Source organism: Sinocyclocheilus anshuiensis, unplaced genomic scaffold (assembly GCF_001515605.1).
Source record: "Sinocyclocheilus anshuiensis isolate Anshui unplaced genomic scaffold, SAMN03320099.WGS_v1.1 scaffold91, whole genome shotgun sequence".
NCBI classification, from domain to species: Eukaryota; Metazoa; Chordata; class Actinopteri; order Cypriniformes; family Cyprinidae; genus Sinocyclocheilus; species Sinocyclocheilus anshuiensis.
Genome location: NW_015552636.1, coordinates 1,489,456 through 1,506,572, shown reverse-complemented (window position 1 = coordinate 1,506,572; position 17,117 = coordinate 1,489,456). Strand labels below are relative to the sequence as shown.

Below are 17,117 nucleotides of genomic sequence, written 5' to 3'. Positions count from 1 at the left end.
ATATTTTAGATTCACAATTCATTTAAAAGCCTCTGGTGTGTAAAAATAGTAAATACCATCATGTCCTCATGTTTTAGTTTTTTTACCCTAATAAAAGTTATAGGAGCATTAAATAGTTAATAAAGAAACTTAATTCTAATGCTCATAATATTAGCATTCGCCACGCTTATGCTAACGATTAACTACGCTAACGGCAATGTTTATTTCAATCCGACATTCAAATTAAAATATGGAATGATATACATAACAGATCTAAATATTAAAAATGAAATTGAAACTTGCCTGCTTGAACTCTTTCATTTGATCCGGGTGTCTGTCTTTAAAGTGTTGTAAAGACCCTTTAAGTCTTTTTAAGTCTGCTTGTTTGTTCCCATAGTTACCCTTGTGTGTTCCCATGACAACTGCCCACGCCCCCTTGTTATCTTATTTAGCTTGAATTTTCCATGCCCATCGGTGCTGTACGTTTTTCGCACTAATTTACCCTGTTAAGTAAAATTGGCCCTTAGTAATTTCAATGTGACATTTTTCTTTTTATTCTAGTCTGGTCTGAAATGATAAAGATACGTTTTCCAAGAAGTCTAGGACAAAATGTGAAACTACCACTTGAGTGTAATTATGAACTGTGGCCCAAAAGTCAAAAAGGATCATAAAGCGTTAAGTCTGACGAGACAAGCATTCAGATGAATCTTTCAGACCAAACCAAAATAATATACTGAGCACAGAATCTTAAACTGAAAACAATCCAAACAATATTTTAGCTCTTAAAAGTTTAAAAAGTGTTTCATAATAGTTGATCTGATTGTCATATCATTATGCACATTAATTTATATGTACTGCATAGACCCCTGCAATAACAATTCAACCCTTTGAAGTCTTTTTCCTTTTCCTTTGGTCCAATAGTCTATGAAGGGCGATGGCATCTGTATCAGTGCTGCTTTATGATATTCTAGATGACCTGAAACAAGAAAATCTGAAGAGATTTAGGAGTATTTTACAGCAAGATGGGCGCATTGGAGCTGGTAAACTGGAGAATGCGGATGTCACTGACACAGTGGATATGATGGTGGAGAATTATGGACCGGAAGAAGCTGGGAAGATCACACTGACCATCCTGAGGAGGATAAACCAGAACCAGCTGGCTTTAGATTTAGAGAACAAGTACACAGAAGGTAATAAAACATTAAAAACAGGAGGCAGCATAGATTTATATAATTGTGCATATCTAGAGGCAGCCTTTAAAGAATATCATTTTGAAAGAAGGCTGCATTTATTTTAATAAGAATACATATAATATTGTAAAATATTATAATTTAAAATTACTGTTTTCTGTTTGAATATCTTTATTTTCCTGTGATCACAGCTGGATTTTCAGCATCATTACTCCAGTCTTCAGTGTCACATGATCTTCAGAAATCATTCGCTGATTTGCTGCTCATGTATTTCAGTATTATCAATGCTGAAAACAGTTGTGTTGCTTAGAGTAGTGTGGAAACCATGATGCAGTGTCTATTCTGTATACCTGAATGAATAAAGTCTCATTCTTTTTTTCCTTTCTCTTCACGGTGCTGAATTCATTAGAAGCGGTTGAGAAACACACAAGAAAACAAGGTGAATTAACCGTACACACATCCTTAAAGTGGGGTCACTTGGATACAGAATAGAATTGCTTTCAGTACTATGAATTTAAATACCATCTGCAATAACGTCTGCAACAGCTGATTTTGATGATAATCGTGCCAGTGTGAATGTGTTTCATTTTCTAGCGTTGTTTGTTCCCACCTTTTTTTTTTTTTTACATGTATTTAAATTTAATATGTATATAAATGTAAGGTTTTTTTTTTTCATAACAGAGGATTCCTGGCTGCAGGAACTCTTGAAAACTCACAAAAAGAACATGAAGGAGAAAGTAGAACACATTTTTGATGAAAAAAAGAAAAAAGAAGTACATCTCACAGACGCTTATACAGACCTCTTCATTACAGAGGGGGATATTAAAGAAGTCAATCATGAACATGAGATTCTGAAGATTGATAATGCCTTTAAACCCCGTAAATCACAGGACAGGCCAATCAAATGCAATGATGTATTTAGTCTGAATAAAAAGAAGAAAAAGATCGTGCTGACCAAAGGCATCGCTGGCATTGGAAAAACCATTTCAGTGCACAAGTTCATTTTGGACTGGACAGAAGGAAAAGCCAATCAGGATATTGACTTTGTGTTCCTACTTCCATTACGAAAGATGAACTGCATCAAAGACAAAGAGATCAGTCTGCATGAGATTCTACAAAGATGTAATCCTGAATTGCAGGGCCTGGAAACATTGAAGATAAATAAGATATATAGTAATAAGCTCGCGTTTATCTTTGATGGACTGGATGAGAGTCGACTGACTCTGGATTTTGACAGTGGAATGGTGACGAGTGTTGAGGAGCGATCATCTGTAGATGGACTGTTTGCAAGTCTGGTGAACGGGACTCTGCTTCCATCAGCGCTCGTCTGGGTGACATCACGACCAGCAGCAGCCAATCAGATCCCTCCTGAGTATGTCGGGTTGTTCACAGAGGTGCGAGGATTCACTGACCAGCAGAAGGAGGAATACTTCAGAAAGAGAATCAAAGATGAGACTCAGGCCTCCAGAATCATCTCACACATTAAGAAATCTCGAAGTCTCTACATCATGTGCTACATTCCTGTGTTCTGTTGGATCACAGCCACTGTTCTTCAACACTTCTCCACTGGAAACAATGCAGAGGACATCAACACAACACTCACTGAAATGTACATCCACTTCCTGCTGATACAGATGAACATGAAGAGCCAAAAGTGTGACAGAAAAACAGAAAGAGAACGTACTAAGCTCTTAGATTCCAATAAAACAACGATATTGAAGTTAGCCAGGCTAGCGTTCGAAGAACTAAAGAAGGAAAATATTGTGTTCTCTGAGGAAGATCTGAAAGCATGTGGTATTGATGTGAGTGAAGACTTTGAGTCCACAGGAATGCTGACTGAGATCTTTCAGCAAGAAGCTGGACTTCACGAGATGAAGGTTTTCTGCTTTGTGCATCTGAGTGTTCAAGAGTTCCTCGCTGCAGTCCATGTGTTCCTCTGCTACCTGAACAAGAACATGGAGGAGCTTCAGTTTTTCGTTGAAGAACCACAAAACAGAGTCCGATATTTGTTTCTCCCTCAGCTTAAATTACATAAAACCCACAAAAATATTGCTTTACATAAATTACTAAAGAAGGCTGTTAAGAAAGTAATGCAAAGTCAGAAAGGACATTTAGATCTATTTTTACGGTTTCTGCTGGGTATTTCACTGGAAACGAATCAGAAACTGCTCAGAGGCCTGTTCACACACACTGAAGACAGCAAATACAGTGCCACAGATGTAACTCAGTACATTACAGAACAATTAAAAAGCCAGGACATCTCACCTGAAACTTCAATCAACATGTTCTACTGCTTACTGGAGCTCAAAGACAATTCATTTAACACAGAAATCCAAAGATACTTCAGATCATCTCCAGGAAGAAGCCTCTCATCTTCCATGTGCTCCTTGCTGGCCTACATACTGATGATGTCCGAGGATGTGCTGGATGAGTTCAACCTGAATATGTACGAGACCACATGGGGAGGCTACATGAGTCTCTTGCCAGCTGTGAGATGCTGCAGAAAAGCAAAGCAAGTAACTTTGACTGATTTTGGGGAGTAAAACTGTATTTACTAAAAAAGGATACGCCAAAATGCGTATTATATGCACGCCAACAAAGAGTGAAGTGACATGTGGCCAAGTATGGTTACCCATACTCGGAATTAGTGCTCTGCATTTAACCCATCCAAAATGCACACACACAGCAGTGAACACACACACCGTGAACACACACCCGGAGCAGTGGGCGTATTATATGCACATCAAACACATGCGCATCGTATGCTCAACAAAGATTCTGCGCATAAATAGCACGTAAAATCGGGGCTGTCAGTCGATTAAAAATTTTAATCTAATTAATTACAGGGTGCTGCGATTAATTCATCGAATTAATCGCAAACTAAATTTGGCTGTGAAAATACCCCCAAAAGATCATTTAAACCTATTATTGTGTTAAATGTTTAGGCTACAATGGCCTAACATAAAGTATGGAACACAAATGAAGATAGATCGAGAAACATCTCTGTATTTTTTGTTCATGCAGTGAAATTCAAAACAGCTTAGTTACCAACAGTATTCAAAAATACCTTATTTTATGTTGTGCAAAAGAAAGTAAGTCATTCAGGTTTGAAACAACATGAGAATGTATTTATTTATTTTTGGTGAACTAGGCCTATCCCTTTAATGTTTTTTATATATATATATATATATATATATAAATGAAATGATACTAAAATAAACTAAAACTACCAGCAGAGATAGCGGTAAATGTCTTTATGAGTCAGTTCGTTCAATGGCTGATTCATTCAGGAATTCAGGAAACGGCTCTCTGGTTCACACGATTCGTTCAAAACGCGGATTCATTCAGAAACTAAACATCACTGTGTTGCTCGGAGATGCACAACAGTTCTGCTGTGGCTTTATAGGTAATATTTTCTTTGACAAAATTAAACAAAATGCAAAATATTGCGTTTCAATTTTGCACAATATTAACTTCTTATTTACTGAACTGTTGTATAAAATCACATTTGCACTCGTGTGATATTGCTCTCGCTGCTCATGTGATATTGCATATCATATGATATAAATATGAGACAAAAACTCATGGGCATTTTTTGCCACAATATCTTGCATTTTGCACAATATTAACTTATTTACTGAACTGTTGTATAAAATCACATTTGCACTCGTGTGATATTGCTCTCGCTGCTGGTGTGATATCACTTATCATATGATAAAAATATGAGACAAAAACCCATACAGGGGCATTTTTGCTCCAATATCTTGAATTTTTAGGGCATAACTGCATGATTAAAAGTTTTAATCTAATTAATTACAGGGTGCTGCGATTAATTAATCTAATTAATTGCAAACTAAATTTGGCTGTGAAAATACCCCCAAAAGATCATTTAAACCTATTATTGTGTTAAATGTTTAGGCTACAATGGCCTAACATAAAGTATGGAACACAAATGAAGATAGATCGAGAAACATCTCTGTATTTTTTGTTCATGCAGTGAAATTCAAAACAGCTTAGTTACCAACAGTATTCAATTTTTTGCCCCAATATCTTGAATTTTTAGGGCATAACTGCATTTATGGAGTTGTTGTCCTGCATCATGTTTGTCAACAGTCAAATGTAAGATGATGTACAGGATTGTGGGCGGGGCCAGTGCGTTAACTATATAAATATTTTAATCGTGTTATTTTTTTTCATAACTAATTAATTAAGTTAACGCGTTAAACTGACAGCCCTACGTAAAATAAAAATGATTTTAAAAATTTATTGTGGTGTTGATATGCATTTTCATGAGACCGGGCTCGTTTATCTAGAAAGCTTGAATGTTCTTAGAGAACTGGTCCTACAAGATAAACACAATATATGTCTTTGACAAATATCTTCTTTTTACAGACTCTCCTCATGTAAACTCAATGATACCTGCTGTGAAACTGTGGCTTTGGCCCTGCAGATACCAACCTCACCCATGATAGAGCTGGACATGAGTCACAATGAGCTGCAGGACTCAGGGGTGAAGCTGCTCTCTGAGGGCCTGAAGAGCCCAAACTGTCAGCTGAAGATATTGAGGTTTGAGATTCAGATGTGTTTTTTTTTTTATTAGGGGTACAATAGCAAACGAAATTGGTGGTTTGGTATGTACCTTGGTTTTAAAGTTATGGTTTGGTATGTTTTCGTTACAGTGAGGGGAAAACTAAACATAAAATGTATTATTTTTTCTTTTTTTATTAGACAGTGATTTACTGAAAAAAATTGTGGCTCTGTCTTTAAATAAATGTAGTCAAAATTAAATTTTTGTAAAGGGTAAAAAAATATATATATCGCTGCTAATGCTAATACTACATAGGTTGTCCTATTACTTGCACATTACTATAATATTACATTTATAGTAATTGAATTAATTGTTCACTACCAACAACACAGCCCAAATAATTAAAGGGGTGGTTGACTGTTTTTTTTTCTAGGCTTGATTGTGTTTATGGGGTGCAGTCATGTTAATGCTTCGCTTTAAAAAAAAACATTATTTTTTACATAATTTACCTTTATTCTACACTGCTCTGTCCCTTCTCCGATAAACGCTCTGATGATTTCCTGGTTTTATGAAGCCCCTCCCTCAGAAATATGCAATGAGCTCAGATTGGTTAGCTGGCCCTGTGTGTTGTGATTGGCTAAACCACCTGGTGAAGTCCAGAAACGTCACACCCCTCATCTCAGTGGCATGCGCTCCGTTTGTATTGTAAACAATGACGTCGTCAATATTGCTTATTAATTTGAGCCCGATTGCGACCCAGAGAATATTAGTGAAAAGGATCGCGCAGAACCTGTGCAAGCACGGCTCTTACAGGACGTTTCAGAATGGTATGTTTTTTTTTGTCTCATACTTTTAGATACGCTGTTATTAGTAAATGCTAATGCTTATGTTAGCTTCTAATATACGGTTTTATCCTGATTAAAGCTGTAATACAGCAGAATACATGATTGCATTGTAGCATTTTTGTAATAGTAAGAAGTGTTTGCCAGCAAGTATTGCCCGTTACCACAGCAACAGCGTGCACGTCCATGTTTAATGCTTCTCGTAGCTATGTGAAAAATATCTGTCTATCTATACACATAAAGTGTATAATTGGAACACAGTTCATTGCTGGAGCTGACGAGCTGATGATCTGAATGAGAGAGAGAGAGAGAGAGATGCAGAGCAGGGGATGCGAGGAACAGGATTAAGAACCGCTGAAAACACAATAGTGTAAACAGGGCCTTATATACAGTTTTATGCAAAAGTTTGGGCACCCCTGATAATTACCTTAAATAAATAAATACCTTATAGATACAGTAACATTTCAATTCTGAAATAGAATTTATTGAATCAACAGAAACAATGCAATGTGAATCATAACAAAAACAGACAAGTGCAAAAAATTTGGGCACCCCAATGGAATAAGGAAATCAATATTAAGTAGAGCCACCTTTTGCTGAAATAACAGCCTGTGGACACTATAGCCACTGATAATTCCCTGAATTCTGACTGCAGGTATTTTGACTATTCTTCCTTGTAAAATGTCAGTTTGATGGCTGACGAGCATGGACAGCCCTCTTCAAGTCAATCCATAGATTTTTGATGATATTCAAGTCTGGGGACTGGGATGGCCATTCTAGAACATTGTATCTGTGTCTGTGCATGAATTCCTTGGTAGATTTGGAACAATGCTTTGGGTCATTGTCCTGCTGCAACAACCAACCCCGGTGTAACTTCAACCTCTTGACTGATTCTTGAACATTGTTCTTAAGAATCTGCTGATACTGGTTGGAAACCATGTGACTCTCAACTCTGACAAGTTTTACTGTACCTGCACCTGCCACACAGCCCCACAGCATGGACCCTCCACCAAATTTAACAGTAGGGAGCAGGTTCTTCTTTTCCGCCATGTAAAGCACCTCTGGTGGTGACCAAATAACTCTATCTTAGTTCCCTTTCAAGGGAACTTCGAACTGCGTCCTCTAGGTTTCCCCATAGCGACCCCTAGAGGACGCAGTTTGAAGTTCCCTTGAAAGGGAACGTCTCAGGTTACGTATGTAACCATGGTTCCCTGAGTAGGGAACGAGACACTGCGTCCTCTAGGGGTCGCTATGGGGAAACCTAGAGGACGCAGTGTCTTGTTCCCTACTCAGGGAACCATGGTTACATACGTAACCTGAGTCGTTTCATCTGTCCACAGCACATTATTCCAAAATAATTCAGGTTTGTCCAGATGAGCCTCAAACGACTCTGCTTGTTGGTAGTATGCAGAAAAGGCTTTTTCCACATCACCTTTTTATTGAGCTGTTCCTTGTGCAGAGTGTGCTGGACTGTGGAACGATGCACAATAACATTATCAGCAGCAAGATGCTCTTGGAGCAAGATGTTCTGTGGTTTGTCTGTGACCATTCTAACCATTCTTCGCTGTTGCCTTTCAGATATTTTTGACAAGGACTGTTCCTGTGGCCTTTCATTTTCTAACAATATTTCTGACTGTGGAGACAGAGACCTTAAACCTTTGTGAAAATGTTTGTATCCTTCTCCTAATTCATACTGACAAATTATCCTAGTTTTTAGGCCATTAGGGAGTTATTTTGAGGTTCCCATGTTGCTACTTTCCAGTAGAGAATCAAGGAGAAGCACAACTAGCAATTAGCTACCTTACATATAATTTTCCATGATGTGTTGCACCTTAGTTTGCAGTGTTAAGGTTCACTGAGCCAATCAAATCAATATTGTGTTGTAATTAATCAACAATAAGAGACTACATGTATTAAAATCAACACAACTGAAAGGGTGCCCAAACTTTTGCACAGCCTATTTTTCACATTTGACTTTGTCATACAACTCAGTACTGCTACACTAAGAATTTCTGTCTGAAAAACACCCCTTATGCAGCTTTCTCTAGAAACTGAATGGTATATCACCAGAATCTTTTCTTATAAAGAAAGAGCTAATTATTATGCAGCCTCAGAGGGGTGCCCAAACGTTTGCATAAAACTGTATGAATAGATTTTTTTCGTGCACCCCTAATTTTGACGGCATGGCAGCAACTCTTCCTCTTCTCTAAAGCAGCGCAGCATGGCCCCGGCCCCTTTGTTGCATGTTCCCAGGGGCAGGGTTTATGTCAATTTCAGGGTTTGTGATGTCACCAACCCGGGAAGTAGCTCGTTGTAGTCCCTACCAGCCATATTTGTAGGCATTAAACTGGCATAATTTTAAAAGACAATATCTCCGTTTGCATTGAACTTTCAACGTCGTAACTTTGCAGATATTGTTTATGCTCAAACAGCAACATTACAAACTAACTAACGTACAAAAAAGTGAAATCACAATCAACCACCCCTTTAAATTAAATAGCTATTTAGTGTTAGATAAAATAGTCAACAACATTGTATGCAAATGTGTAAACTGAACGTTAGCTTTAACTTCTAAAGCTAATAATAAAAAATGTTTTTACTCCAATTCATTTTTGCCATAAATTGTTTGGTGACACTTTTTGCCTCAATAAACTTCTCATTTACTGCTTATTAATAGTTTGTAAGGTAGATGTTAAGTTTAGGTACTGGGTAGGATTAAGGATGTAGAATATGGTCATGCAGAATATGTCCTTTATAAGTACTAATAAACAGCCAATATGGTAGTACTATGCATACTAATAAGCAACTAGTTAATAGTGAGAATTGGTTCTTATATTAAAGTGTTACCAATTGTTTTAATGACCGATTAATTTAAACATACCCTATATTAAATAATGAAGTAATTACTCAATTAAAAGTGTAAATCCACTTTCTGACAGTAGGTGGAGCTTATAGAACAACAGAAATAGAGCAGTTTCCCTGGTAACTGCTGTACACAAACCAATGCTGCACTAATACATACTACTTTATTAGGCATCACACAGAAGAAATATGAAAAGGAAATACCATTGATATTTTGCTGCAGACAGTTGCTAACTTCAGAAATGCATTCATAATTCATTCATTCATACAATTTTTCTCAGCACTCCACTTTAAAGGTTGTAAAACCTCAGTGCCTTCCACTATGTTTTCACACAAAACAAGACCTACGCTGCAAGCAGCACCTGTGTGAGACTGTTGCTAACTTTGCTTAATGCTGGACAGTAGTTACCTTGAGTCTTTCCAATCGCAGTAATCAAATACAGTGTTTTTCACTATGCCGTTCAGATTGGCAGGCTGTACACTCACTGGTCAGTGCTGTGAATTTGTGGCATCAGTTCTACAATCACCAAACTCCCGTCTGATAGAGCTGGACATGAGTGACAATGACCTGCAGGATTCAGGAGTGAAGCTGCTCTCTGATGGACTGAAGAGCCCAGACTGTCAGCTGAAGATACTGAGGTTTGAAATTCATTGATATATTTAATGTTTAATAATATGTTATTTAATGCATGAATTTTGTATATCTATGTATAAGAGTCGCTCTTTCTAAAAGGAATGAAGAATATGGTTGCATAGAAAATAATGTGTCAAGAGTCAGCAGCACAGTTTAAGGTGCCGCTGATGCAGCATTTAATTTACTCAGATCTTAAAACCCAAACTTACCTAAACAGGGCTATTTCCTTCAGGAGATGCAAATCTATTTGCTTATAATCCTCAGTATCTGGTAGATGGCTGTATAGATCAATTGGTCATCAGAATCATATTCTTCTTTCAGTCGAACTTGTAATTTATCAGCATATATAACATAAAATATATGTTCAGATTCCCTTACGCAAAGAAAATATATTTCCTAATATATGAATGATCAATATATTAACCGACATAATGGTATATTAGAAATTATACAGAATAATATATTGCGTAAATATATTACAATATATTGAATAATACATAAGGAATTGCTGCTTTTCATATATTGCAAAATATGTGACAATATATTTACTTATATATCACAATGTGTGTCATTTTATATTCAGTAATACACTTTATAATATATAGATGTACATGTGATAAGATTTGGTACTGCATGTGTAAAAATATATTGAACATATATTCATGCAGTATATACACACACATATATGGAAATATATGTTTCTTATATTTAACAATCATTTATGATATGCATGTTTCATATATTAAAATATAGCTAGCTTATAATGGCATAAGCACACTTGCTCATAATAAAGCACTTAGTGAACAGACTATCACTGTGCTGAACAGTGCACTATCATTACTTTTTAAACAAAGTAACATATAATTTAACAGTGTTTGGCCAGTCGTCTTCCTGACCACAGGCTCTACTCTTCTGCACAATGGTAACCCCACAAACTTACACATACCAGAAACCCTTTTACATTTCAAAATAATACAACATTAAACACTAACAGATATCAATATATAGCTATATATTGTCAATGCATATATTACTGTATATTGAAAAATATAAGCACTAGTTTCCAATATATGGAAATGTATCATGTAATATATCGCATTATATTTTGCAGTATATTACCATATATTGTTGTTTCGTAAGGGATGTTCAGATTAATATGCTGTAAACTCACCAGTCAGTGTTGTGAAATTGTGGCATCAGCTTTACAATCATCAAACCTCAAGTGTTTATAGTAGCTCCAACCTGCTCCAACACACTTGCCTGGAAGTTTCTAGTGAGTCAGACGAATTTGATTAGCTGGTTCAGGTGTGTTTATTTTTGGGTTAAAGCTAAACTCTGCTGGATAATGGCCCTCCAGGATCAGGATCATCAATTAATAGGGGGCAGCCCTAGTAAGTTTTTATTGTTCTGTTCAGATTGGCAGGCTGTACACTCACTGGACAGTGCTGTGAATATTTGGCATCAGCTCTACAATCATCAAACTCCCGTCTGATAGAGCTGGACATGAGTAACAATGACCTGCAGGATTCAGGAGTGAAGCTGCTCTCTGCTGGACTGAAGAGCCCAAACTGTCAGCTGGAGATACTGAGGTTTGAGATTCATTCATTTAGTATACTGATCCATTATAAACAATGACTATATATATTTATTAGATTATTTAATGCTTGAACTTTGTATATGTATAAGACTTACACTTTCTAAAGGGAATGCAGAAAATTGTTGCATAGAAAACAATGCAGTTTAAGATGCCGTTGATTTTATTTACTCAGAACATAAAACCCAAACTTCTCCAAACATGACTATTTACTTCAGGAGAATCAAATCTATTTGCTTATGATCCTCAGTATCTGGTAGATGGCTGTATAGATCAGCTGGTGATTGGAGCCATATTCTGCTTTTAGCAGAAACATATGAAATGGACATGTAATTTTTCAGTTTTTATTGTTCTATTCAGATTGGCAGGCTGTACACTCACTGGTCAGTGCTGTGAATTTGTGGCATCAGTTCTACAATCATCAAACTCCCGTCTGATAGAGCTGGATATGATTCGCGATGAGCTGCGGGACTCAGGAGTGAAGTTGCTCTCTGATGGACTGAAGAGCCCAAACTGTCAACTAAAAATACTGAGGTTTGAGATTCATTCATTCAGTATATTGAAGCATTATAAACTGACTATGCATTTACTATTTAGTAGATTCTCTATTGCATGAATTTTGTATACAACAGCACAGTTAAAAAGGGGTCATCGGATGCCCATTTTCCACAAGTTGATATGATTCTTTAGGGTCTTAATGAAAAGTCTATAACATACTTTGGTTAAAATTTGTCAATGGTAGTGTAAAAAACACCCTTTTTACCCTGTCAAAATTGGCTGTGTTACCAGCAAGCCATTCTAGTCCATGTTGCTTTAAATGCTAATGAGCTCTGCTGACCCCGCCCCTCTCTTCCGTGGGGTGACGAGCAGACTGTAAACTTCAGCCGTGAAACTGGCTAACTAGCACATATTAGGAAAGGCGATTTGCAAAGTTTCATAAAAAACCCTTATACTCACTTCTACTGTAGATGAAGCTGGATCACGAATGATTCGCGCGAACATAGACGCATTTAGGCAGATCGGGGATCGGTGCATTCCCTTCAGAAACTAAAGTAATGTTAAACCTCTGCATCTTCAGCGGCTCAGATGTCGGGAGTAAATGACGACTGCTATGTTCATTATTACCTTCTGCACACAAAAAAGAAAAGCCCTGCATGAACACGCAGCATAATGAAGCGAGTGGATTTTCCTGATGGATCTCATATCTATAAGATGATGTCTGTGTGCGAGGATTATGAATTAGTTGTTGCTCCTTTTCTATGTGCGTTCCTCTCTTAACACGAAAGTGAACGTAACCTACGCATTCGGGATAGTTTAAAAGAATTCGGGTCTAATCGGGTCCATTTGGGAAAAGCATGCTTATTTTAAATTACCCGAGACCCGAGGCTGCGGTACTCGTTGAAGTTTTGGACCTGAACCCGCTCGGGTCTTGGGGCGGACCTCGGGTTTTCGGATCCAAGTGGACCCGTGAAGACCTCTAGTGTACACACACTTCCAACACACAGTTATGTTCAAACAACATGTAAAGTGAATTTTGCATCCGATGACCCCTTTAAGGTAACGCTGATGAATTTAAAACCCAAACTTACCTAAACATGACTATTTCTTTCAGGAGATGCAAATCTACTTGCTTATGATCCTCAGTATCTGTTAGATGCTATATAGATCAGCTGGTAATCAGAACCATATTCTCCTTTCAGAAGAACTTATGAAAGAGAGTTTCCAGTTTTATCAGTTTATATTAAACGGACACATAGTTTTTAGGGCTGGCCGACTAAAGATTTTCCTAGTTGACTGCTAGTGTTCATTTAAGCCAAAAGAAGTACTAAACGATAATACTGAGCATTTAAAATATAAATTAAGCACTCAAGCACGTGCATAAGGCTTGCTGCAGTGACACCAGCAAACATTGCATGAACTTTTCTGAGATCAAAATGCAGACAAAATAATCCATAATCTGATTATCATTCTTATCTTAAAAAACAAAATGTAACTACATTTCTTTTTACATTTTTGGCATAAATATAAACTAAAAACAAATGAATAAATAAATATACAGTAAACTGAAAAGTTAACAGAGAAATATCTGTGCAAACATAATCAGGCCGACGGACAAATAGCCTTAACATGAAACGAAAACTCAGTTTTTCAGAGGTCAGAACTCAAACAAAATAAATATATATAAAAACGAATAAATGAATAGCTGCAAACTGTAACACTACAAGAATCTGGACAATTAGGCTATACCTGACTCAAAGCTATGCTCATATTATGAGAAAGGGAACAGAAGTTTGTCTACGGCATTGGGGAGAAGTGAGCTCTATGTATTGCTCACAATAAAGCTGGACTTTGAGAAGAGGCACTCTGATGTTGTAGAAGTTAAGTTAAACGTTGTGCAGTAAGCATGGTACTAATTTGCACTTACACACTCTTCACAATCTTTTGGATATGCACCTAATATTAGCCACATTTATCTAGGTCAGGGGCGTCCAATCCTGCACCTGGAGGGCCACTAACCTGAAGTGTTTAGCTCCAACCTGCTCCAACACACTTGTCTGGAAGTCTCTAGTGCAGGGGTAGGCAAGTTCGGTCCTAGAGAGCCGCAGTCCTGCAGAGTTCCGCTCCAACCCTGAAAAAAAAACTCACCTGCCTATAGCCTTAGTAATCCTGAAGACATTGATTAGCTTATTCAGGTGTGTCTGATTAGGGTTGGAGCTGAACTCTGCAGGACTGCGGCTCTCTAGGACCGAACTTGCCTACCCCTGCTCTAGTGATTCAAAAGAATTTGATTGGCTGATTTAGGTGTGTTTATTTTTGGGTTAAAGCTAAACTCTGCTAGATAGTGGCCTTCCAGGATCAGGATCATCAACTATTAGGGGGCAACCCTAGTAATTATTCAGTTTTTATTACTCTGTTCAGATTGTCAGGCTGTACACTCACTGGACAGTGCTGTGAATTTTTGGCATCAGTTCTACAATCATCAAACTCCCGTCTGATAGAGCTGGACATGAGTGTCAATGAGCTGCAGGATTCAGGAGTGAAGCTGCTCTCTGATGGACTGAAGAGCCCAGACTGTCAGCTGAAGATACTGAGGTTTGGGATTCAGATGTGTAGATTTATTATGCATGATTACACAAATCACCACCGTATTGAATGTAATTATCTTATCATATGTGAGTTTTTGAAATAAAAGACAATGACAGAATTTGCTGGTTGTCTTTTAATATTACTCCAGGTACACTTGTTTAAACCCCACATGACAAGACCAACAAATACATAAGAATGGAAAACATAATATATTTCTTTGAAATTTGGCACAAAGTCATGAGCCATGATCCAGCTTTGTTTGCACTGACTGAGATGCTCCTTTTATACCCAAGCATGATATGACATGATAACTATTACCAAAGTACCTGCTTACTGTTTCAATTCAAAGAATGGGATATTCTATAACCTTTTCTCTTTTAGTTTGCCTCTGTCCCAACTATTTTGGAGTGTGTTGCAGCCATCAAAATCAGAATTTGTTTATATTTGCAAAATACATTTAAGTTGGTCAGTAAAAACTTTGGAAATCTTTTCTATATACTTTTGTCAATTAAATAAAAGTTAAAGAGAATGAATGCATCAGAGATTCTTGATTTTAGAGCATTTTACAAAATGTCCCAATTTTCCTGAGGGTTGCATTAATTATCTAAAATTTATATTAAATGCAGTTTAAAACTAGCAGCTAAATGTTTGTTTACCTCATTCAGGTCACATGATTTATGAAGGTTTTGTCATGAGTTCTAATGTCTCAGATAATCTTCATTGTTTCTGTGTGTGTTTGTAGATTGTCTATCTGTATGGTGACAGATGAAGGCTGTGGTTATCTGGCTTCTGCTTTGCGCTCAAACCCCTCTCATCTGAGAGAGCTGGATCTGAGCTTCAATAACCTTGGAGAATCAGGAGTCAAGATGCTCTCTGATCTACTGAACGACCAAAACTGCACACTGAACAAACTGGATATTGAACAGTGCGAATAATTTTGTCCTGTGAATGTCTGTATATCTTTTCAGTTTTACTATCAGTGAAGTAAACTGTCATTCAAAAGGAGCTGTAGAGCTGCAGGAAACAGAGGAAAATATTATTGATTTATTTAGTTAGTTACACATCATTCTCAATGAAAGGACTTCTTACATGGATAGGTCAGCCAAAATAAAAATGGTTGTCATTTACTCACTTTCACGTCATTCTAAACCTGTATACATTTCTTCTGTGAAATAAAAAATATATTTTCTTCCCAGTGAAACATTCATTAAAATATTTCGTTAATAACTGAAATCACCATTCTGCATTTCTCTCAGGGATGCACAGTTTTATAAATGCATTTAGACTGAATTCAATGCTTGATGATACTTTATTCTTCATTTACTAGATTCACTGTAAATACTGAGTTGGGCTGTTTCATATTTTTGTGAAAACAGTGATACTTTTCAGGATTCTTTGATGAATACAATATTCTAAAAGAACAACATTTATTTGAAACAAATTTTTTGTAAAATTATGTATTTACTGTTGCTTTTGATCAGTTTAATGCATCCTTGATGAATGTGTTTTTTTCACCCTGAGTAATTAATGACAGAATTTTCATTTTTGGGTGAACTATCCCTTTAAGTATAGCATCTTGCTTGTTGAAATAAATTCTTTCAGCATTGAGTGGCTTTGAAAAATCACAGATCATTGTTTTTTTTATGCCAGTTGCTATTTTTTCTTCTTAAACAAATGTATTTATTATTTGCTCTGTTACTGGCCAAACTGGCAACCACTGTATTTCAATCATGATGCAAACAAAGACGTCACACACATGTAGGAAGAGCAGTTGTATTTTATTTAAAATAGATTGTATAATTCCAGGATTTTAAGCAAAAAAAGAATGGAACTGCAAATGAACTCTCTGAGAGTTGGTGGCACTTATGAAATAGCAGCAATATAGCATTTCCTTGGTTATTGCTGTAAACAAAGCAGCACTGCATTTACAAAAAACTAATTTAATAGGAATCATATGGAGAGGAAAAGAAAATACCATAGAAACTTTTCAAACATTTCGTGCTGATCTGGAGATTTGATATAAAAGCAACCATTTCTGAATTGGCACAGGAAAAGAGCAGGTTTTTGGTTAAAAGATGTTTCATAGTACCCTACACGCAGGTGCCCAACCCTGTTCCTGGAGATCTACCTTCCTGCAAAGCTCTAACCCTGATCAAACACGGCTTAACCATCTAATTAAGATCTTCAGGAGCACTTGATAATTACAGGCAGGTGTGCTGAAGCAGTGTTGGAATTGAACTCTGCAGGTAGGTAGATCTCCAGGAACAGGGTTGGGCATCACTGCCCAACACAGTGCTTGATTACTTATGCATGCTGGTGCACTTTCGGCAAGATACTATCACCTGTCCCCCGAAGGTGAGAGTGGCAGTGGTCAGTGACTGTAGGCGGAGGTTGATTGTGC

General features: G+C 37.0%; 1 protein-coding gene across 1 annotated transcript in view; it reads left to right on the top strand.

Annotated features, from left to right (window-relative positions):
- Positions 1-15,814, top strand: part of LOC107666675 (NACHT, LRR and PYD domains-containing protein 12-like) — a 23,268-nt gene extending 7,454 nt beyond the window's left edge. The window contains exons 2-10 of the mRNA XM_016458093.1: positions 901-1,169; positions 1,579-1,608; positions 1,851-3,681; positions 5,562-5,735; positions 9,867-10,040; positions 11,451-11,624; positions 11,990-12,163; positions 14,549-14,722; positions 15,459-15,814. Coding sequence (XP_016313579.1) covers positions 914-1,169; positions 1,579-1,608; positions 1,851-3,681; positions 5,562-5,735; positions 9,867-10,040; positions 11,451-11,624; positions 11,990-12,163; positions 14,549-14,722; positions 15,459-15,651 — 3,180 coding nt within the window. The 5' untranslated portion in view covers positions 901-913 and the 3' untranslated portion in view covers positions 15,652-15,814. The remainder of the gene's footprint in view (positions 1-900; positions 1,170-1,578; positions 1,609-1,850; positions 3,682-5,561; positions 5,736-9,866; positions 10,041-11,450; positions 11,625-11,989; positions 12,164-14,548; positions 14,723-15,458) is intronic.
- The last annotated feature ends 1,303 nt before the right edge of the window (positions 15,815-17,117 follow it).